The sequence below is a fragment of the Bos grunniens genome, chromosome 18 (genome assembly GCF_055505025.1).
Source record: "Bos grunniens cultivar Pamir isolate PY7600 chromosome 18, Bosgru_T2T1.0, whole genome shotgun sequence".
Classification (NCBI taxonomy): Eukaryota; Metazoa; Chordata; class Mammalia; order Artiodactyla; family Bovidae; genus Bos; species Bos grunniens.
The window spans coordinates 47,378,648-47,402,687 of NC_141182.1; the positions used below are offsets into that span (position 1 = coordinate 47,378,648).

General features: G+C 38.5%; 1 protein-coding gene, 1 long non-coding RNA gene and 1 pseudogene across 17 annotated transcripts; 1 reads left to right on the plus strand and 2 right to left on the minus strand.

Annotated features, from left to right (window-relative positions):
- Positions 1–38: 38 nt before the first annotated feature.
- On the minus strand, positions 39–23,527 carry ZNF585A (zinc finger protein 585A). 16 transcript variants are annotated; one of them, XM_086351839.1, is made up of 7 exons: positions 23,290–23,479; positions 21,790–21,845; positions 20,556–20,750; positions 12,732–12,858; positions 9,031–9,123; positions 3,276–3,442; positions 39–2,664 (listed from the first exon to the last, which is right to left on the minus strand). In XM_086351839.1, exons 3-6 carry the CDS (start codon positions 20,631–20,633, stop codon positions 3,309–3,311), a joined length of 432 nt encoding a protein of 143 aa, XP_086207965.1. In that variant the 5' UTR covers positions 20,634–20,750; positions 21,790–21,845; positions 23,290–23,479; the 3' UTR covers positions 39–2,664; positions 3,276–3,308. The 16 variants fall into 16 exon arrangements, with proteins under 16 accessions (XP_086207965.1, XP_086207950.1, XP_086207964.1 ...); XM_086351829.1 differs by lacking the exons at positions 39–2,664; positions 3,276–3,442 and adding exons at positions 4,877–7,777; positions 15,751–15,963 and having other exon boundaries at positions 23,290–23,454; XM_086351826.1 differs by lacking the exons at positions 39–2,664; positions 3,276–3,442 and adding exons at positions 4,877–7,777; positions 21,391–21,486 and having other exon boundaries at positions 20,556–20,884; positions 23,290–23,454.
- Positions 4,543–11,838, plus strand: LOC147353732 (uncharacterized). The gene is made up of 2 exons (XR_015145892.1): positions 4,543–4,670; positions 9,887–11,838. It is a non-coding gene; the product is annotated as an uncharacterized LOC147353732 (long non-coding RNA).
- LOC147353733 (large ribosomal subunit protein uL24 pseudogene) lies at positions 15,048–15,523 on the minus strand (annotated as a pseudogene).
- Positions 23,528–24,040: the final 513 nt, after the last annotated feature.

Genomic DNA, 24,040 nt, shown 5'->3' on the forward strand with positions numbered 1-24,040 from the left:
TACATATTCTAATATATAATCATATAGTACATATTATATATCATATAAAATGTTTTTATTGTAATAGGAATATACAATAATAGATATTGCAGTGTACTATATTATATACAATGTTAAAGTATATAATGACATGCAATATAAAATTATAACTAATGTACAAATCTAATTATATATATTTATCATCTAATTTCTAATAATCTTTTATCAAACATAATTTATCATACAGTAAAACATAATACTTCTGAGATTCATCCATGTTGGAGCTTGTGTCATAACTCAGCTGCATAGATGTACTATACTGTATTTAGTTATTCACCCATTGATGGGCATTTAGGCTATTTCCAATCTTTTCGTGATGATGAATGCAGTTCCTATGAACATTCAAGTACATACCTAATTTCTCATTTCTCTATGGTAAAAACCTAGAAGTGGGATTGCTGGGTCATAGGATAGGTATATAGTTACCTTTATAAGAACTTGTGAAACTTTTGTCCATAGTAGATATACTACTCGGTATCATTCCCACAGCAATACATGAAAGTGTCTATTGCTCTACCACTATGTTATTTATTCACTGCCATTCTAACAAGCATGTAATGGTATGTCATTATGGTTTTTATTTGCATTTTCCTGATGACTATGTCCAGTGTCTTTTCATCACCATACTTTCATTTGTATCTCATACAACCATATGGATGAGTCTCAGATACATTAAATGAAAGAAGTCAGACTCAAAAGGAGATACATACTTACATATTTATATGGATACACATACATTCATGACATGTGAAAAAGGCAAAACTATACAAACAGGAAACAGATAAGCAATATTGAGGGGTTGGGAGTAGATTGATCAAAAAGGGATAGGACCTTTCTACCATGTGTAAAATAGCTAGCGGGAACCTGCTGAATAGCACAGGGAGCTCAGCCTGGTGCTCTGTGATGATCTAGAGGGGTGGGATGAGGTGATGAGAGGGAGGGGATATATGTATACATACAGCTGATGCAGGTTGTTGTACAGCAGGAACAGAACATTGTAAAGCAATTATACTCCACTTAAAAAAAGAACATTTAAGAAAGAAATACTCATAATTTTTTAAAGAGATAGGAAGGAATTTAGGGTAGTGAAGAATCTGTTTTTTTTATTGTAGTGTTGACTCCTTGATTTTATGCTGCATTTGTCAAAAACTCTCAGAAATGTACGCTTTTAAGGGTGACTATTACTGTGTGTAAATGATACCTCAGTAAATCTAAATTTTAAAAATACCTCAGTACTATAACATTGGGCTTCCCTAGTAGCTCAGCTGGTACAGAAACCACCTGCATTGCAGGAGACACCAGTTCGATTCCTGGGCCAGGAAAATCCCCCAGAGAAGGGATAGGCTACCCCCTCTAGTATTCTTGGGCTTCCCTGGTGGTTGAGACAGTAAAGAATCTGCCTGCAATGCAGGACTCCTGGGCTCAATCCCTGGGTTAGGAAGATCCCCTGGAGGAGGGCATGGCAACCCAGTCCAGTATTCTTGCCTGGAGAATCCCCATGGACAGAGGAGCCTGCTGGGTTATAGTCCATGGGGTCACAAAGAACCCGACAGGACTGAGCAACTATGCACAGCACAGCAGCACTATGATACTATGTTACAGTAAATATAAGAGAGATATAGTTGAAAGTAATTTATAAAATAACATACATTTCCCTCTGTGAGGTTTGGCTACAGCCATTCAGAGGTTGGTCTTGTGTCAATTTATAACTGGTAATATTATTAACAATAGGGACACTCTCCTTGGTCTGCACTAGCTCTGCTCCCCTCATGTGAACCATATTAAATCCCTGCATCTTCCATAAATCTATTTTACAGGTGAAGCAATCAAGGCTCAGGGGAGGTTACTAGGCATCAGGGTTGGCACCAGGATTTTAATCCATGTTGACAACTTTAGCTATTTTGCTTGCATCACTCATGTAGTAAGTCGGTATCTCAGTATGTGATCTCCTGGGGGCCCCAGAGCCTCCCCAGTCTACTCCAGGCCAACAATTCCCTGGACAGTGTGTATGAGGCTATTACCCTCTCCTTATCCCTTCTCCATCCCCACAGGGTTCCTGTCCATGCAAACAGTGGGGACTTGGACAAGCAATGCTGGGGGACTTGCAGGAGCCATACTAAGTGGTCTGATGAAGCAATGTGAGCAACGGGGAACCAGCAGACACTATGTTATTGGGGGCAAATAGGGAAATAGGTATTACCAGGATTTAATGGAAGAGTCATAGATACTGTATTAGTGGGTAATGGTCATCAAAAGACTTTGTACGAGTTGTTAATGGGGGTCCTACAGGGATGGCTAATGTGAAGTCTATGATGTCTTATCAGTCATTGCCCTTACCTGGGGATAGGGAAGCAGATGAACAGAACACACCAATGTTCAGAGAGTACTGGGGGCATCACCACATACTGTGCTGGGGATGGTTACAAACACTGCTGTGTGGGGGTAATAGAAGACTGTCACTATCACTATAAGAGACAATTAATGGAGGGAAACAAAAGCCATTCAGATAGAGATGTCATGAAAAAATCAGGAGATAATATTAAAAGTTGGATTTGGTAGGTTATACTATGGTTTCCTACTACGAGGATTGTTGTAAGCGGTCATCAGTCATGATTTAGGTGAAAACTGGAATAAATCAGGAGTATGGAGGTTACCAGACTGTTTCACAAATGAGGCAAAGTAATATACATTATGCTGGAGGTTAACTGGAAGATGTAATGAATAAGTTCTCCAGACATTATTTCCTGGAATTAGTAAGAGGTGACACAGTGATGGAATAAGGTAAAAGGAGGATAATGGAGGGTGTCCAGACATTGTGGATTAAGAAGGGGATAATGGCGAGATCTCCAGACACTCTCCTGAGGAGTTAGCAAACACTGTCCCCAGTTGGGGGATAATGCTGTGTCACAAAACATTTAGTGAAGCCCCAGAAGCAATACTGGGTGCAGTAAAAGGGGGTAGTGGGTCACCAGATATTGTTCTAAGATAGTGGGTTCATCACTTACTGTGAAGCAGTGAGATAAAGAGGAGCTAATGATGGATTAGATATCATTAAGGTAATGGGACATGCCACTAATCACTGCCCAATTTGATTATTGGAGATTATATGAGAATCCTTAGTCCTGCTCCCTCCACCAGGTTCTGTCCCCATTCTTAATCCCCATGCTGCTAGTCACAAAGGTGAGAACAATTCTGTACCACCTATTGCCCACTCTCAGCGTTGTCAATGGACTGACCTGGCGGAACCAGTTTGGCCACCCAACAGCTGATCATTCAATTGGTTCCTCTGCATGCATATGTGAGGCCACTGCTGCTTCAGTCTTAGGCTGCCCACCTGACATCCAAGGAAAGGCAACCCCTCTCTCTGCACTTGGTTTCTCCAAATTAGCAGCTTTGGGCAGACCTGTCAGGGCATGATAAGCAGGTCTGTACATCAGCTTAGGAGGTAGGCAAGGCCCTGTCAAGGTGCAATTGGGGTAGGGCAGGGTTGTGAATGCTTGGGCAGAATAAGCATGCTTTTTTGTGATCACTTTGGAGCTGACTGAGGTATTTTGGAATCATTGAAGGGAATCTTGAAACATCAAGTATCTATATGGGACTGATTTCCTATGCCTCAGTTCTCTTTTCCTTCAATTGGTTGGCATCAGACCAAAAGGTTTACAATGATGTTACAACTTTTGGGACAGGAAGGAAGGACTGAGGGTAAAAAAGCCTGCTGTGTACTAGGTAAGTTGGTTCTCCCCATCAGAGAATCTTATGCTGTAATATAGAAAGCACGGGGCTTCCCAGGTGGCTCAGTGGTAAAGAATCTGCCTGCTAATGCAGGAGACACAGGAGATGGGGGTTCAATCTCTGGGTTGGGAAGATCCCCTGGAGAAGGAAATGGCAACCCCTTCCAATATTCTTGCCGGAAAAAAATCTCATGGACAGAGGAACCTGGTGGGCTACAGTCCATGGAGTCACAAAGAATTGGACATGACTGAGTGAGCACAGCACACACATAGAAAGCATCAAAGGGAAATCGTGAGAAGAGCAGGGTCAACACTCCATAATGTGCATTCATGGAAGGACTGCTGTACGTTAGGCATGGGTCTAAGTTCACTATGGTGAACAAAATGGGAAAAAAACATTCTAGAATGGGAACCATAGACAAGTGAAATATACAAGGTACTGTGGTAATAAGTGTTATGGAGAATGATAGAGGAGGAAGAGGAGAGGGATGGAATTTTAAGTCAGATAGGTAGGGAAGGGAAGGGAAGGCCTCTGCAAAGAGATGCTGCTGGACGAAAGACATGAAGGAGTAAAGCACACAGATATGAGGAACTGTGCTCTTTGAAGAGGGCACTGCAAATGCAAATTAGGCCCTGAGGCAGGACCTAATTTGATGTGTTTGAGGGACATGGGGGAGAAGGTCCTTGTGGAGTGTATGGAATGAAGATGGATAGAAAGAAGACAGTGAAGGTAATGTTGAGGTTTGTTTTTATGAGTTAGTGATTTGTTATTGTCATTATAAAGGGCAAGTCATTAAGGAAGGCAAATGAGCTGGAAAAACTATGACAGCAAACGGGAGACTGAGGTGAAGAGTTGACTGAGAGGACCTGAACATCCTTACTTCAGAAGCTTTCCTGAAGGTAATGGGAACTCACAGGACATTATGCTGCGGGGTAATTAAGGGTCAATAAATCTGGGAGATAAGGGTAGTCAGCAGACACGGTGTTTAGCATGAATGGACAATCATAATGCAATTATAGCAGTCAGAAGACAATGTGCTGCGTGGGAGTTGAAGACACTGATAGCTAACGAGGGGTGCTAGAGGATAAGGGTGCAGTCAACTGTATACAAAAATAATTTTTCATTTATTGTGGCATCCCTTTCTTGATAAAAATATGCAATAGGGAATTGTATAGACAAGACCATGTTAGATTCAGCAGAAGAATGTCACCCAAAATTCTGTTAGACAATGTGTTCTGCAACAAACACCTCACAGAACTCAGGGCTTATCATTATCATATATATTATGTTGTTCTACCATTCAGCTTATTGGCATGTTACCTATTCCACAGTAAACAGGGTTATCATTAACATGACTTCACAGAATGTTTCCAGTGCAGAATTTGGTAACAGTGTTCCATTACAGTTTTCATGAGAAAAATTCCACTAATGTACCACGTTGACAAAGTTCTTTCTCAGTATAAATGCCTCATGGTTTACTGACGCTGGTGACAATGTGGAAAGGAGCCCTCTCTTAGGGCCCTTTCAGAGATCCTCTTCTGTATACTAATATGTGACATTATGATGGAGCATTTCTACTTAAGATAATATGCATAATTTCTGCTGCACGAATTTCATAATATAAAATCAGATCTGATCTCACTGAGGTTTCTCTCAGACTGTTTCTCTTAAGTGTGAATACTCTGATGCACATTGAGCACTGACTTCTGAACAAAGCCTTTCCCACAGACGACACACTTATAGGGTTTGTCTCCGGTGTGTGTTGTCTGGTGTTTATTCAAATTTGACCTGTCAGTGAAGGCCTTTCCACACTCTGCACACACATAAGGCTTCTCTCCTGTATGAATGCGCTGATGCACTTGGAGCTGTGATTTCTTAGTAAAGGATTTACCACAATCACTGCATTCATAAGGTTTCTCTCCAGTATGAATCCTATGGTGTATAATCAGTTCTGACTTTTGTCTGAAGGTCTTTCCACATTCAGAACAGATGTAGGGCTTCTCTCCAGTATGAGTTTTCTGGTGTTTACTGAGATTTGACCTGCCACTAAAGGCTTTCCCACATAAAGCACACACATATGGTTTTTCTCCTGTGTGAATTGGTTGATGCACCAGGAGCTGAGATTTGGAGGTGAAGGACTTCCCACAATCGCTGCATTCATAAGGTTTCTCCCCAGTATGAATTCTCTGATGAGTAATAAAGTTTGACTTCCGGATGAAGGCTCTCCCACACTCAGTGCACACGTAGGGTTTCTCTCCTGTATGAATTTTCTGATGCACAATGAGTATTGACTTCTGGTTGAAGGCTTTCCCACATTCATGGCATTCATATTGCCTCTCTCCAGTGTGAATTTTCTGGTGTATATTGAGGTGTGACTTCTGGGTGAAGGATTTTCCACAGGTACTGCATTCATAAGGTTTCTCCCCAGTATGAATTCTCTGATGTGTAATCAAATCTGATCTTTGAGTGAAGGCCTTGCCACATTTAGAACATATATAGGATTTCTCTCCTGTATGAGTTTTCTGATGTGTAATGAGATTTGATCTGTTAGTGAATGCCTTCCCACATTTAGTGCACGTATAGGGTTTTTCTCCTGTGTGAATTCGTTTATGCACATGGAGTTGTGACTTGGAAGTAAAGGATTTCCCACAGTGACCACATTTATAAGGTTTCTCTCCTGTATGAATTATTTGATGGGCTATCAAGTGTGCCTTCTGGATGAAGGCTAGACCACATTTCATGCATATATACGATTTTTCTCCTGTATGAATTCTCTGATGCACTGTGAGTGCAGACTTCTGAGTGAAGGCTTTTCCACAATCACTACATTCATAAGGCTTTTCTCCGGTGTGAATTCTCTGATGTATAACCAACTCTGACCTATAGGTAAACGCCTTACCACATTCAGTACATATGGAAGATTTCTCTCTAATTTGAACCTTCTTATGTGTATTGAGGTTGGAATTATTGTTGAAAACATTTCCATATTCGCTGCACATAGACGGTTTCATTCTTGTGTGAGTTCGTTGATGTACCTGCAGCTGTGACTTGGAAATGAAGGACTTTCCACAATTACTGCATTTATATGGTTTTTCTCCAGTGTGAATTCTTCGGTGTGCAATCAAGTGGGTCTTCTGGATGAAGGCTTGTCCACATTCAATACATATATACGATCTCTCACCTGTATGAATTTTCTGATGCATCTTGAGCGTGGACTTCTGCGTGAATGCTTTCCCACACTCACTGCACTCATGGTGTCTCTCTCCAGTATGAATTTTCTGATGTATACTAAGATCTGAGTTATAAGAGAAGCCTTTCCCACATTCACTGCATTCATAGAGTTTTTCTCCAGTATGAATTCTCTGATGCCTGAAAAGAGAAGAGACTTGGAAAAAGGCTTTCCCACATTCACTGCACTTATAGGGCTTCTCTCGAGTATGAGTTCTCTGATGTGTGATGAATTCTGGCTTCTGTACAAAAGCCTTCCCACAGTCAATACATACATAGAGTTTTTCTCCTGTATGAACTTTCAGATGTACCTTGAGTTGTGAATTCTGAGTGAAGATATTTCCAAATTCAGGACATTCATAAAATTTCACCCCAGTATGAATTTTCTGATGTTGAGAGGGTACTTGTTTATAGTTGAGAATTTTTCCACATTGATTATGGTCCCGTAATTTCTCTCCTGTTGGAGTACACTCTTGTTTAGTATAGGAGGAAATTTTACCATATTCAGTAATCTTATTAATGTTCTTTGATCCACTGTTTCTATTATTATTGCATAAATCTAAATTACAGCTTAAAGCACTTCCAAATAAGTCACATTGATGATGAGGTCTCTTTGGGGAAGGAATGTTTTGGCTCACACGAATTATTTTTCTTATGCCCTTATATGCATAATCCCTCTGTATAGTCAATACTTTCTTGATGAAAGCCACATTTCTTAAAGATCTGTTTTCTCTCTGATGATAGCTCTCTATCTGGTCACCAATCTGCCACAATTCTTCTAAAATAAAATACAACAAAACGTCATTTGTAGCATCACCTTCCCTCTCAACATAGAAAATTTTTGAGGTTGAAACCCAAAGTCTCCTTCTCAAAGGAGAATGATTTTAGCTCAAAGAACAGCTAGCTAAGGCAAGATGAGAGGCTCATATGGTTCATCCAAGTTGAACACAATGAAGAGTGATGAGGGTGAATTAATGACTTAGTAGACTTGGTGACAGGGGTGACAGGAAACACCTGGGATAGAATTCAGTTTATTTAGAGAATAAACTTTATGAACTCAATTCACTATGTGCAGAAGTGAAAAAAGGGCAAAGAACAAGATATACAGCACAATAACATTTATATAAATTAATAATACATACCCCAAGTCATTTTAAACTTTAAAAGACCACATATGAACTGAAAAGTATCTTTCTATCATAAGAAACAATTGCCTGTGATGGGAAATGAGATGAGTATGGGGGAAAGAATAAAAAAGGAATAAATAGAAAAAAAAATCCTAGAGAATCCTTACTCATACTGATGATATTAGTGCATCCTGAATGAAGACATGATCAAACTCAAACCTCATCTTGCAAAGTACAGAAATAAAGCAATTTCAAAAATCAGTCAGCCAGGCAGAGAGTCCCCAGTCAGTACGAAGTCTCAAGTAATTTTGGAAGGAAAAGTCAGAAAGGTACTCGTAACAGTTAAGTGACAGTGAGCCCTAAGTAATCAGTTGGATGAAAGGCATAGGGAATGGGAAAATGAGAAATCTTAAGTCCGTGACTATGGAGAAAACAGGAAGACAGCATGACTGGAGATAAAGTTTAGAACCATCTCACAATAAGAAATGAGAGAGGACTAGCAGGAATGGGAGTGTGTGACACATAGTAAGTTTTAAAGAAAGCAAATCCACAAACAGCTGAATACATAAAGAGTGAATCTCAGACAATGGGGAAGGCAGAAAGAAAAGAGTGTTAGAGAAAGTGAGCATAACCAAGATAAAAAGAAAATACTTAATGAGGCAGATTGGCATGTGAGCCAGAGGCCAAAAAGCCAATGAAGAAGATAGAATTGATAAAGGCATTTACGTAGAAGGCATTTAGTTATTTCAAAGGGCAATGTCAAGGGCTCTCAAGGGAAAAAAAAAAAAAAAATCAGAACCTTTCAGAAGAGTCATACTAACAGCAATTCAAAGATGCCAGCCTTTCTCAAGATGGCTGAGATTTACTCCCCTGTGTCCCATCAGTCTGGGTCACTCTCACTCACCTGGACAGCTCTGATATGGGCCCTCACCTTGCAGTGCCCATGGCTCCTTTCCTTGTTCCAACATGAAAACCTTGGTTTCAGGAACTTGATATCCTGTTCATGAGAAATGATAAAAGGTCTTGCTTGCTTCTGCCTGCGCTCAGTCATGTCTGACCCTTTGCAACCTCATGGACTTTAGCCCACTAGACTCCTCTGTCCATGGGATTCTCCAGGCAATAATACTGGAGCGAGTTGCCATTCCCTTCTCCAGGAGATCTTCCCAACCCAGGGATCAAACCGGGGTCTCCTGATTGCAGGCAGATTCACCATAAAGTATACACAAATCTATTCTAAAAAGTTAAAGTTTATCAAAATTTATGCATACAAAAGCTTATAACTGTACATGGCACCATTCACAGTCCAGAGAAATGTAGACAAATGTAAAGATGCAATAATAAATTATAACTACATAAACTGTAGTACATATTGTACTACTGTAATAATTTTGTAGCTACCTCCTATTGCTATTTCAGTAAGTTTAAGTGCTGTGAATATCCACTTAAAACACCCTAATCATCACTTCATGAGCAATCCCTCTCTCCAATAAATTGCACATAGCACTAAAAAGTAGTCTCCCTGGGTTTTCATGTACTTTTTCATGTTCACTCAATACCATAAACCTTGAAAAATATCATGGAACCCATACTAAGTGCCATTATAAGAAAAAGTTGAATTGCTTGATTAAAGTCCAGCTAATTGTGTTTCAGTCCATGGGGTCACAAAGAGTTGGACACAACTGAGCGACTGAACTGAACTGAATTGAGTTTCTGAGCCCGATCAATAAAGTTTTATTGTTCAATGAGGCTTTGTTTTTCAGGAAACTAACCATGTATCTCTGAGAACAAAGTACAATTAATCCTTGAACAAAAGAGCTTTGAACTGCATGGGTCCACTCACATGGATTTTATTGAAAATATTTTCCAAGCGAAAGCTGTGGTTGCCAGCCATTTCAAGATAAACAAACTCAGTATGAGGACCATTCTAAAAAGAGAAAAAGAAATTCATAAAGCATTGCTGTAGCTAAAGCAGACTATACAAAAACCTTGCACTTTTTAAGAAATACTTTTTTATCTTCTATTAAAAGTGGAGTTTTGGGCTTCCCTGCATAAGGAAGTGGCTCAATGGTAAAGAATTTGCCAGCCAGTGCAAGAGACACAGGTTCAGTCGCTGATCCTGGAAGATCCCACATGCTGTGGAGCAACTAAGCCTGTGTGCCACAAAAACTATTGAGCCTGTGCTCTAGAGCCTGGGAGCCACAACTACTGAACCCATGTGCTGCAACTACTGATGCCCTCTGCAACAAGAGAAGCCACCACAATGAGAAGTCTGCACACTGCAACTAGAGTAGCCCCAGCTCACTGCAACTAGAGAAAAGCCTGCACAGCAATGAAGACCCAGCACAGCCAAAAATAAACTTTTTTTAAATGTAGTTTTTATGTGGGTTTAGAATTGCTATAAGAGAAGTATATCTAGAAACTCTAATACTATATGATAAATTAAAGCAGAAGGAAGGTGAATGGCCTAAAGAAAGAGGATATAATTCCAGGAAAAGATGGTTTGATAAATTTAGAAAGAGGTTTGGCTTTAAAAAAAGATAACAGGACAAGCAGCTTCTGCTGACCAAAAGGGAACACATGAGTTCCTGGATGCCTTTAAGAAAATCATCATCAGCTGCCAGTCTTTTGGCTGTAAAACAAGAAGGCCTGAACAGCAAGAAACTTCTTTCTGTATTGGTTCCACTGATGCTTGTCCCTTAAGTTAGGATGTACCTAGCCAGTAAGAGACTGCCTTTTAAAGTTCTTTTCATATTGGACAATGCCACTGACCACCCAGAACCCCATGAGTTCAACACCAAAGGTGACAAAGTGGTCTACTTGTCCCCAGACACACATCTTTAATGTAGCCCCTAGATCAGGGGATCACAAGGATCATTAAAGCTTATTTTACATGATAGTCCACAGAAAGGAATGTCAATGCTATGGAAGAGAACCTTGACAGAACATCATGAAAGACTGGAAGGATTACACCACTGAAGATGCCATTCTTGTTATAGAAAAAGCTATAAGTCATCAAGCCTAAACCATAAATTCCTGCCAGAGAAACTGTCCAGATGTTGTGCGTGACTTTACAGGATTTACAGCAGAACCAATCAGGGAAATCATGAAAGACATTGTGAATAAGGCAAAAAAGGCGGAGGTGAAAGTGTAAAGGATTTGAAGATATGGATCTTGGAGAAGTTCAAGAGCTAATAGACATCACACAACAGGCTTGGTAAATATGAGGGCTTCCGAATCAGTGCCAGATGGTAGGAGACAGACATAAAAGAAGCAGTGCCAGAGAACAAACTGACATGAGACAGTCTAGCAGACGGGTTCCACTTGCTTAAGACTGTTTCTGACTTCTTTTACCACATGGACCTTTCTATGATATGGACACTTAAACTAAAGCAAATGGTGGATGAAGGATTGGTATGGTATAGAAGCATTTTTAGAGAAATAAAAAAGTGAAAAAGTTAAGACAGAAATTATGATGTATTTCTGTAAAGTTACACTGAGTGTGCCTGCTTCTCCAGCCTCAACTCTTCTACCTCCCCCACTTCTGTTGCCTCTGCCACCTCTGAGACAGCAAAACCAATTTCTTTTCTTCCTCCTCCTCAGCTCACTTAATGTGAAGATGATGAAGATGAAGACTTTTATGATGATCTACTTCCACCTAAAAAGCAGTAAATACTCATCGTGCTATACAGTTAATAAACTTATCTGTTGTATATGCATGTGTCTTCCTGTGAAAATCTATTGATAAGAACTGTATGAGGAGTTTTAGTTTCATCATCATCATTGCCTAAGTATTCATCATGTAGAACGTCATACATAAGACCTGTACTGAGGTTGACAGACTATTCTTACATAGGCATAAGGTGAATAATATTTAACATAAAATTAATGTCTGTCTTACTGTTTTATAACTTTGCTTTGCAAGAACTGCATTACTGTAAGTGTGCCTCTTTTGTAATTGTTTTCTCTAGCTTACTTTATTATAAGAATACAATATATAATACATACAATATACAAAATATACATTGACTATGTTATTGGTAACACAAATAAAATAGGTAAATAACATAAATAAAATAAATAACATAAATAAAATAGGTAACATAAGCCCAATAGGTAGGGATTCTTAGGTGGCTCAGACTGTAAAGAATCTGCCTGCAATGCAGGAGACCCAGGTTCAACCCCATTAGATCCCCTGGAGAAGGGAATGGATACCCACCCCATTATTCTTGTCTGGAGAATTCCATGGACTGAGGAGTCTGGCAGGCTATAGTCCATGGGGTCGCAAAGAGTTGGACATGACTGAGGGACTAACACTTTCACATGTTATTGGTAAATCTTCCAGTCAGAAGTAGGCTATTAGTAGTTAAGTGTTTGGGAAGTGAAAAGTTATATGTAAATTTTCAACTGTGCAGGGGGTCTGCACCCCAACCCCTGTGTTGTTCAAGAGTCAACTATAATATTCACAGTGCCCAAAAGGGAAAAAGAATTCTGGACAAATAAGGGCAAAACCATCATATAAGTCAGATGTCTCATAGCATTCAGCACCTGAGAATAAGAACACTCTCAGTGGGGCCTTCCTTCAGACACCCACGTGACTGTGCTTACCTATTGAGAGCAAGTGGCTACAGGTCTCCAGCATCACATCCCGGTACAGGTTTTTCTGATCAAGGTCCAATTGCTGCCACTCCTCTCTGCTGAAATCTACAGCTACGTCCCTGAAGGACACTGATCCCTGTAAGGGCACATTCCTGTTCAGTATGAATAGTTAGATTTGGAAGATGCAGACACTTTATTTAGGAATATAGAACTTGAGTTTTGTAGTTATTAGTTTACCTCTTTTTTTAAAAAACCTCACCCCCTTCATTTCCCTAAAAATTTATTATGAACTTTTATACAGAAAATGTAAAAGAATTATATAGGGAAAACCTATAAAACTACCACTTATAATCTATCACTAACATGTTACTCTACTTGCTTTTACCACATATTTACCCATCCATCAATCCATCTTACTTTTCTGTGCATTTCAAAAACTATAGGTGCCAGTATACTTCCTTCTAAATACTTCAAAAATGCAAATCATTAAGTAGAGTATAACATGTTTTCATTGTTTTTAAGATAAGCCTTACATACAATGAAATGTACAAACCCTCAGAGTACCATTTGAAGTTTTGAAAAATGCATATACTTGTGTAATCCAGGAACATTTAAAAAATAATATTTCATATAGAGTGTGCATGTGTGTGTGCTAAGTCATTTCAGTCTATACAGAGTGTATATTAAATATCTAGTTCTACATAATATTTTATGGAAGAAAGAAGTCCAGTAAAGAATTTTTGCCATTGTTCTATACTGTTGCTGCTGCTACTGCTGCTAAGTCACTTCAGTTGTGTCCGACTCTGTGCGACCCCAAAGACGGCAGCCCACCAGGCTCCCCTATCCCTGGGATTCTCCAGGCAAGAACACTGGAGTGGGTTGCCATTTCCTTCTCCAATGCATAAAAGTGAAAAGTGAAAGTGAAGTCGCTCAGTCATGTCCGACCCTCAGCGACCCCATGGACTGCAGCCCTCCAGGCTCCTCCATCCATGGGATTCTCCAGGCAAGAGTACTGGAGTGGGGTGCCATTGCCTTCTCCATTGTTCTATACTATGATCAGTCAATTACTCACTTTTCAAAACTGAAGATTGAAATAGGCTCTCTCGTAGTTTTCTAGCAACTGGATGAATAACCTAAAATATAATTTCTGATCAATTTAGGCCAACCTATTATGCTAGTCCTGGAAACAAAAATAAATTACTTATGTTTCTAATCTTCTAGCAACTTAAAAGACTTAGAAAATAAGTAAGACCTATGTTTAAAAAAAAACGAAGTCACAGATTCACTAAAGGGTTAAAAAGTGAATCTCCATGTAGAAAACACTGAGGTCCCCAAAAAGGAAAAATACATTCTACATGGGGGTGTAAGTTTACATTAATTGAGGAATTTAAGTTAGAAGATGAGAGGTATAATACAGAATGGGGGGGTGAGGGAAGTCATTTCCCAGAAAAGACAAAACCAAAGGTGTGGATATAGGAAAATACACGATGAGTTTGGAGAACAGCAAATAGCTTCTGTAAATGAAGAGAAGTCTGCATGACATGCCAGGAAGCTGGTTATGGGGAAAATAGTTTGCTCATAGAAGAACTATGAATTTTCCACTTTAAGTAAAGGTAATTAAGCTAATCAGATTTATATTAAAATTTTTTTGTATTGCAGAATAACCAAATAAATGATGAGGAACAGTTTCTTACAAAATGCTTTCTGGCTAATGAAGAAGTTAGGATAGAACCAGAATAACATCATTTCATAATTCGTAATGAAATAATAGATTTAGACAATAATCACTAAAGGTTGCTCAACTGTTTCATGTGAAAGGCTGAAGAGAAGTTTAAAATGAATGAATGAGCTAAGAACATCTGTAATGAATTAACAATTTTAACATCATAAAAAGAGATAACCAGGTATTATGTGCCTCCTGATATGATATATAAAGAAAAATACAACCTGAAACTCATTAAGCCTCTAGATCCAACAAATTATTCATACGTAAGGCTTCCTCTGTGCCTCAGGGGCAAAGAATCCGCCTGCAGTGCAGGAGATGGGGGTTCACTCCCTGGGTTGGGAAGATTCCCTGGAGAAGAAAACGTCAACCCATTCCAGTATTCTTGCCAGGGAAATCCCACAGACAGAGGAAACTGACAGGCTATAACCCATGGGGTCGCAGAGAGTCAGACACAACTTAGTGACTAAACAACAACAATGTGAAGTACAGAGGAAAATGTTCAACAATATCAAGGCTAAAACATAAGCTAAATCCAGAAGGTAGCAAATGACCTGTTTCTTCAAAAAATTAATCATAAAAGAAAAAAATATGGAGGGGAATCTTTTTTAACAGTTTTTAATGAAAGCTATAGACAAGATGACTTTATTCCTGCATCTTCTCATTTGTTTCTTCCTTATATTTGTCCTTCTCCTTTACTACTTGGCGAGATTTGGCTTTACCTTCGAGGATCTTTTTGTGGTCTCTGTCCAGTGTTAATCTGGTGATACACCTTGCTGGGGTGAATGCCCACATGGACAGTTGTGCCATTAGCCTTCTCCTGCTGCACTCATTCAATGTAGATGATGTATTTCTTCCTGTAAACCTGGACTACTTTGCCAATTTGCTGCCCTTTGTGGTGCCCTCATACAACCTGAACTTCATCATCCTTTCGGATGGGCATGGATCAAACTTTGTACTTCTGTCTTAGCTTTTTAGAAAGAGAAGACATAATTTTCCTGCAAATGTGGGAAGGCACACTGAAATGCCTTTTTCGATTCTTGCTTAGGTCAGAAGTCACAAAGGGACTGAACTTCATTTTGGCTGCTGGCGCTTCAGTGATGGCCACAGAAGGGAAGAGGGGGATCTTTTCTTTATTAAAAGAGACTAAGAGAAGTCCCTGGCAGTTCAATGGTTGGAAGCTGGAGCTTTCACTGCCGAGATCCCAGGTTCAGTCCCTGGTTGGGATGTAGGATCCCACAAGCCTTGTGCTATGCTCCCCAACTCCCCCCCGCCCCAAAAAAGAGACTTCAAAGTCATACTAACCAAGTGCAACTTACGGACCTTGTTTGGCTCTTAATTAAAGCAAACCAACATTAAAAAGATACTTATGGCATGTTTGTTTGTTTGTCTTTGTGCATGCTTAATTGTGTCTGACTCTTTGCAACTCCATGGTCTGTAGCCCGCCATGCTCCTCTGTCCATGGGATTTTCCAGGCAAGAATACTGGAGTGGGTTGCCATTTCTTCATCCAGGGGATCTTAAGAGAAATTCAAATAAAAACTGTATATTAGATGATATCTAGAAATTACTGTCACTATGTTATAGGTGTGATAATGGCTTTATGGTTACATTAAACAAAAAGGAAAAAAAGAATTCTCATATCTTAAGAGATATACATCAAAGTATTCACAGATAAAATGGTTTTTGGAATTTACTTTCAAATAATCTGGCAGTTGGGGAGGAGGGTGACTTTAGTTAATATAAAAATGACAGAATATTGATGACTACTAAAGCTGAGTGATCAGTATAATAGATACAAGGGTTCCTTATACTGTTCTCTTTACTTTTGGATATGTTTACATTTTTTTCATAATAAAGTGTTTTTTTTTTTTTTTTTAAAAAACATGACCATTTATATTTTAAAAATCTAGTCTGGAAATGCATAATTGAAGGAATGACTTATTTCCACCTGGAGTTATAAACACTTAAAAAAGTGTTTATAGGGACTTCAACATCCCACACTCAGCAAATTGCAGAAATAACAGAGAGGGTATTATCAATGCTACAGAAAAGCAAACACCATCTAATCAACATTTATAGGATACTTCAACAAAAGAAAAATACACATTCTTTTCAAGAACCCACAGAACAATGACCAAGACAGACTATATCCTAGGCTGTGAAACAAATCTCAACAAACTGGAAAGAACTGAAATAATGCAAGGTTGTTCTCTGAAAATAATGGAATCCAAGTAAAAATCAGTAACAGAAAGACAACAGAAAAATCTCCAAAGGAATTATGTTAGAAAATAATAACAAAAACTGAAAAGTCACAAAATATTTTGAAATCAATCAACACACTTCTAAATAAACTACAAGTCAAAGAGAAATCCTCAAAAGAAATTTAGAAAATACACAGAACTGGAAGAAAATGAGAAATACTACGTATCAACTCATCTTATCTCTCATTACCATTAAGTGCTGTCCTTTTAAAATCTTTGTCATGCTGGGCAAAAATGGTAATGCATTATTATCTTTACAGTTATTTGATTACTAACTAAATCAAAATTTTTATGTTTATTGGCTGGTAAAAATTATGTAACATATCAAAATCTGTGAGATGCTGAAAGGGAAGTTTATAGAAAAGAGGAAACACAATCCAAATAAAAAATGGGCAGAGGATCTGAATAAGGCATTTTTCCAAAGAAAATATACAGATTTCCAACAGATACATGAAAACATGCTCAACATCACTAACGATCAGGGAAATACAAATTAAATTCACAATAAGATACCACCTTACAGATGTTAGAATGGCTATTACCGAAAAAGCCCACCATATAAAACAAAAACAAAAAATACCACAAGAAATAACAAGTGTTGGCAAAGATGTGGAGAAAAGGGAATCCTTGTGCATTACTGGAAGAATGTAAACTGGTACAACCACTATGGAAAATACTATGGAAGTTCCTCAAAAAATTAGAACTATAACTGTCTAGTGAAAGTTAATAAACATCTTAAAGGTTCTCAATACAAGAAAAACATCTATGTGTGATGAAAACTAGATTTATTGCGGTGACCATTTCACAATATATACAAAGATTGAATAGTGTTATATACCTAAAACTAATGTGTGATATGTCAATTACATCAATTTAAAAAAAAAAAAAGGAAAGGGGGAAGTTCTCAAGTCAATAATCTAAATTCCTACCTCAAGAAAGTAGAAAAAGAGAAGCAAAATAAACCCAAAGCAAGCAGAAAGAAGAAAATAATAGAAAGTAAATATCAATGAAACTGAAAACAATTTTTTTAAAAAACTAGAGAAAAATCAATAACACACAATGTATTATTTGGGGGAAAAAATAAAACTGCTAAATCTTGCTAACTGACCTAGTAATCAAGGATTAAAAAGATACAAATCACTGATATCAGGAATGAAATAGGTCTATGATTACAGATCTGGCAGCCATTAAAAGAAAAATAAGGGAATACAAAAATTCTATGCTGGTAAGAGTCAGCAATTTATAAGAAATGGACCAATTCCTCAAAAACCACAAACTACCAAAACTTACATTATGGCATAGATAAATTGATAATCCCACAACCATTCAATTAAAAAATCTCCGGAAAAAAATCTCCAGGCCCAGATAGTTTTACTAGAGAGTTCTACTAAGTTTTTAAAGAAGCGTTAGTCTCATTTTTACATAATCCCATTCAGAAAGTAAAGGAGGAGGAAGCCCTTCTACTTAAGCCCAACTAATTTTATGAAGTCAGTATTATTACCCTGATACCAAACAGGACAAAGACAGTACCAAAAAGAAAACTACAGACCAGTATGGCTTTTATGAATTTAGATGCAAACATTCTAAACAAAATACTGGCAGACTGGATCCAGCAATGAATAAAAATAACCATGCACCACAATAAACTGGAATTTATGGAAGAATTCTCTGTATTATATTCTGCAATGCTCTTTGAATCTATAATTATTTCAAAACAAATAAAAGTTGAAAAACTATATTGAAGAAAGATTATTTTCATAAGAGAACATTCTGAAATGAGCAAAACTGGAAAAATAAGTCATGAAAACCACTGCATAATTCATGTGGGAGAATACAAATTTCTTACTTACCTAAAGTAAGGCTGTAGTAAGGCTATAGAACAGATTGATATTAATTATTAAGGAGGTAAAATTGATACCAAGTGTGAAGATGAGATAATGGAATTCAAGTAACTCAGTTATCAGTTTTGTGTTGTTATAGATTCTAAGGTCACAGTTGAATTTAAGGACTAGAGGTGGAGGCTGGGGGAAGAAGACAAGAATTAATAAATTTTGTACGTATTGAGGTTTAGGTGATAAAACATATACAAGGAGGGACACTAGGCAGATGGATACAGAGCTAGTATAGAGATGATGATTCAGTTGTACTAATATGTATAAAGCAGGTCACTGAATTCAGAGGAGGGAATAAGCATGTAGGCAGGACAGGACAGAGAAAGTATTAAAGATACTTGTGGTTTTTTCATACCATGGGGCAACTAAGCTTGTGCACCACAACTGCTGAAGCCTGTGTGCTCTAGGGCCTGTGCTCTGCAACAAGAGAAGCCACCACAATGAGACGGCCATACATCACAACAACTAGAGAAAGCCCGCTGGCACCAATGAAGACCTAGCACAGTCAAAAATAAATAAATACAAAAATTTTTTTAAAAGATGCTCTTGGTTTTTAATGTCTAAAATTATGATGTTTAAAAGCTATCTTTTTTATTTCTTCATTTAACTGTCTTCAAAGATTCTAGTTTGCCTCTTTTCGATATGTTTATTCTGTTTAGGAGGCTTAATGCATTGGAGAAGGAAATGGCAACCCACTCCAGTGTTCTTGCCTGGAGAATCCCAGGGACAGGGGAGCCTGGTGGGCTGCCGTCTACGGGGTCGCACAGAGTTGGACGTGACTGAAGCGACTTAGCAGCAGCAGGAGGCTTAAAACATTATCATTTCTTTGAAAATGTCCCCCTATATACTTGAAAAGACTATATATGCTCTAATCTTTCTCTTTCATACATTTGCACAACCTACTTCACACCAAAACCCTGGCCCCTGAACCCTATGCCATCAATAATTAAATAAGGAATCAAGAAGATGTCATATCTGTGGCTTTGACTCCACACCAAACGAGCTTCTTATAAACAATCTGTCCAGGGAAAAAATCTCCTTACTTAGAGATAACAATAAAAATCTAATGTACAAAGACACTATTAGCAAAAAGAATGAAAGAAAAAGGAGATTTAAAGGAACATGCTAGAAATAAGCTGCCACACAATTAAACACATTCACCATGAATTCAAGGAATTCACTAAAACAAGCAACAACTTAATTAAGTAAATAGGGATATAAAAGTCCAAGGAATAAATTCTGGAAAAACAGGTTAAGAAATTGTTATTTAATTTAAAAAAAAAAAATGGCAGATCTCAGTAAAGAAAGAAAAAGTAACAGAAACTAAGTTTTCTCTGAAAGCAATAAAAACACTCTGTGAAAAATTGGCATTGGCCAATCTCAATCTTATTAAAAGTAGAATTTTTAAAATAAAAGTCATAATGCCTACAAGGGAAAATATAGTAAATGGTAATTAAAGATTTGATGGGAAAAGTTAATATATTCCTAGAAATACACCCATTTCATCTGCAATTTACATTTTATTTCTTTGAGATAAATTATTTCTCTAGATTATTTTTCCCTGGAAAAGGAAATGGCATCCCACTCCAGTACTCTTGCCTGGAGAATTCCATGGACAGAGGAGCCGGATGGGCTACAGTCCTTGGGATCACAAAAAGTCAGACACGGCTGTGTGACTAACTTTCACTTAAACTTTTCACTTTCAGATTATTTTTGAGCATCGTTTTGCTGTGAATAGTTAATACATTTGACTTCTGAATCTGTATTTATAATTTTCAATTCTTTTATTATCATTGACTGGTTGGGACATCAAGGTTACATAGTAAACAAAATGAAACAAATACCAAAAAAAAGGTTGGGAATAACTTTAGGTATCATCTTTATCCAAAACCTTGTTGTAAAGATCAAACTACTCCCAGAATGAATTTCCACCCGCTGGGATTCCTCCTCCTCACCTCACATGAGCCGCCAGGTTCCTCTGGAGCCAGGCCCAGGGATTTCTGAGGAGAGGTCCAATTAGCTGGCATGGTCATGTTGGGTCTCAACCTTTATTCTCTAAGCAAACTAAAGTTTGGTGCACATATAAACTCAAGCAGAGCCTCTGAAGAGTGGTGAGGTGAAATTTGGAGGAAGATCTAGTCCAGAGGCTCCTGGAAAGATAATGTCCACATGGTCAGTCATCACATCAATGTTTCCAAGGAACTCCAAGGTGTAGTTTCCTGAGCCAGACACCACAGAACAGTGGTTCTCAAACTTGAGTGTGCATTTGAATCACCTGGAGGGTCTGTTAAAATATTAAGACAGTTAAAAATCTGCACACTCTAACAGTTTCCAATTCAGCAGGTCTAGGATACAGCCCATAGGTTGTTCTAACAAAATACCACGGACTGGGTGACTTATAAACAACAGAAAGTTACTGCTCGCAGTTCTAGAAGCTGAGAAGTCCAAGATCAAGGTGCCAGCACGAACATGTTTTGATGAAGGCACTCTTCCTGGTTTAAAGTCAGCACCTTCTAGCTGTGTTTTCACATGGTGGGAGGGGCTAGGGAGCTCTGCGGTGTCTCTTTTGCATGGGCACTAATCCCATTCACCAGGGTTCTACTTTTATGACCTAATCATTCCCCAAAGGTCCCATCTTCTAACACCATAATTTTGGGTGTTTGGATTTTAACATATGAATTAGGGAGGAACAAATATTCAGACCATAGCAGGGCCCCAAAATCTGCATTTCTAACTAGTACCCAGGTGATGCTAATATTGCTGTTTCAGGAACCACATTTTGAGAACTACCGCTGTGGAGTACAGGCTTCCCAGTTGGCTCAGTGGTGAAGAATCCGCCTGCCAATGCAGGAGACACAGGTTCAATCCTTGCGTCAGGACAATTCCCTGGAGGAGGAAATGGCAACCCATTCCAGTATTCTTGCCTGGGAAATCCCATGGACAGAGGAGCCTGGTGGGCTACAGTCTGTGAGGTCACAGAGTCAGATGCAACTGAACATACACGCACTCTGTGAAGGACAGAAAGTTTAACAAATCCTGTGATAAGTTATTCATGGTAAAATATGGGGGAAAACATGAGATACAGAGAAACAGTACTAAAGATGTGAATTGCAGCTCAGCTATTTTTTGGCTATGAGAAAATGAAGTTATTTTAGCTTTAGTTTCAAAAATAAGAATCAAAGTGCCTACCTCATAGAATTATGAAAATTAAATGAGATGGTGCTTGTAAAGTACTCAACACCTCCCTGGAACACAAGAAGCATGCAATAAATATCAGCAATTAGATATTAAAACACATCACTATTAGATATTAAAACAATATAAAAACAATATAATCAAAGCAAGGAAAACAACAGACCAGACAATGATGTGTGTATGTATTACTTAATGATTTATGTATGTGACATTCAACTGAATGTACACAAGAAATTCATTGCGTAAGTGGTGTTGATGTAACTGGCCATTTACCTGGAACAAAACAAACTAGATCCCCATCACACACTATACTTTAGATTGATTTCCAACAGGAATAAGTACTTTAAGTATATACATTTTTAAAACCTCAAAAAATATTAAAATAAACTTTAGGAGAATACATTTGTGTAACATTCTGGTGGAGTAGGAGGGATCTTACTTATAAATATCTAACTTATAAATGAGATCTAACTTAAAAATGAGAGAAAACCCAGAAACTATAAAAGAAAAAACAAATATTTCTGAGTATACATTAAGATACACCTTAAAAATAAAAATGAAGATATATACATAAAATTTTTCAATATGTGATGACAGGTTATCCCTAATGGTTAAAAAAAAAACAAAACTAGCAATCAAATAGATTTTTAAAAAAGTGACAAAGGACACGCAAATTTACAAAAAAGGAAATTTAGATGGCCGACTGCATTAGAACAATTAGATATGATTTTTCCCTCAGAACTGTAAAAGCTTTTTTTACAGTGCTGGAAAGCATTTTGGAAAATGAGCTCTTTTATAAATTAGTGGTGGGTACTTAAATGGCTATAGTATCTTTTGAGTTATTTAGGTACAACTATTACTAAAAATAAAAATAACTGTTCCTAATAATAGTTTCAAATACACAAACCAGAAACTGGCAGAAAGAAGGGCAAGAGGACAAATAACCTTTCCAATGTGAGTTTACCTGTCTCGGTAAATAATTGAGCAGAGAAAATAATATGGAAATACATTCGCTATGAAACAATATAATTATTAAAGAACACACATTGCTTTTCCGTAAAAAATGTGTGACATTTATGAAAACTGACCCTGAACTGGGCCATAAGCAATTTTTACCCTCGAGCCTCACCCAGAGGCATTATTTGAAATAAGAATGCCCTTCTGAATAATTCACGGGTCAAAGAAAAAATTGAAATTCAAAAAAAAAGACAAAAACAAAAACCCAAACACTGAGATGTGAGCAATAAGGAAAATGCTTGTGAATGTTTAGAAAACAAGCTCATGACAGACCCCATGCTGACGCCCCAAGCCCTACCACTGACCACAGACTTCCATCACTGGGCCCAAAAATCATCTTAAAGATACTCATCGTTGCCCAGAACCCCATCAGTGAACTGTTTGATACCAATCAAGGGACGCCACAGACCCGAGCCCCCACCACTGAAGCCAAAAACCATCATCACTAACTCCACGGACAAGCCTTCCATCACTGACCTCACGAACTCCTAATCAAGACCAACCAAAATCACCACAGAGACCTCTCGGAAATAAAGTGTGAAAATGCTCCCCACACAAGCCGCAAAAAAAAAAAAAACCAAAACCAAAACCCCTCCGCGAGGCACTTCCGCTTCCAGTCAGCCCTCTAGCACCGCCCCTTACGGATGGTTGGCATTGCGCATGCTCCGGATTACTTTGGCAGTCGCGTTCAACAGGGCGAAGAGACGTTAAGAGACTTTGTGCGGTTTCCCGGGGGCGGGGCGTGGAGCGCTGTTGGGTAGAGAACATGGCTGCACCCAATGGTGCTTCTGCGAGCGGGCCGCCATCTTGGAAGTGTGTCCATTCCGTACACCGGAGAAATAGCCCTCGGTTGGTTTTTAGAGTAAGGCAAGGCTTACTACCCCTCCAGTATTCTTGCCTGGAGAATCTCATAGAAAAGGAGTCTGGCGGGATACAATCCATACGGTCGCAAGAGTGGGTCACGACTTAGCGACTAAACAACAGCAAGGGATTGATTGCCGCAGGGACAAGCACTCAGGGAGTGTGGAGAGGTCAGAATGGGAGTCCACCCCTGGATGAAACGACTTGACAGAGAAATGTTAGAATGGGCAATCCGCTGAGGAAGGGTGGTACAGCCTTTAATGCAAGAAAGCACTGGGGCAAACAGGATTAGAAGTTAGAATATAGTCCTGAGCTCTACGGTGGCTCAGATGGTAAAGAATCTGCCTGCAATGTAGGAGACTAGAGT

Bases quoted from the DNA above. Each gene is read 5' to 3' on its own strand.
- ZNF585A (XM_086351824.1), bottom strand. From the start codon at position 20,633: ATGACCATGCCAGCTAATTGGACCTCTCCTCAGAAATCCCTGGGCCTG. The intron at 9,124-12,731 runs GTAAGCACAGTC...TCTCATGAACAG, and splicing joins TAGCCACTTGCTCTCAATAG to GATATCAAGTTCCTGAAACC. The intron at 7,778-9,030 runs GTGAGTGAGAGT...ATTTTATTTTAG, and splicing joins CCCATATCAGAGCTGTCCAG to AAGAATTGTGGCAGATTGGT.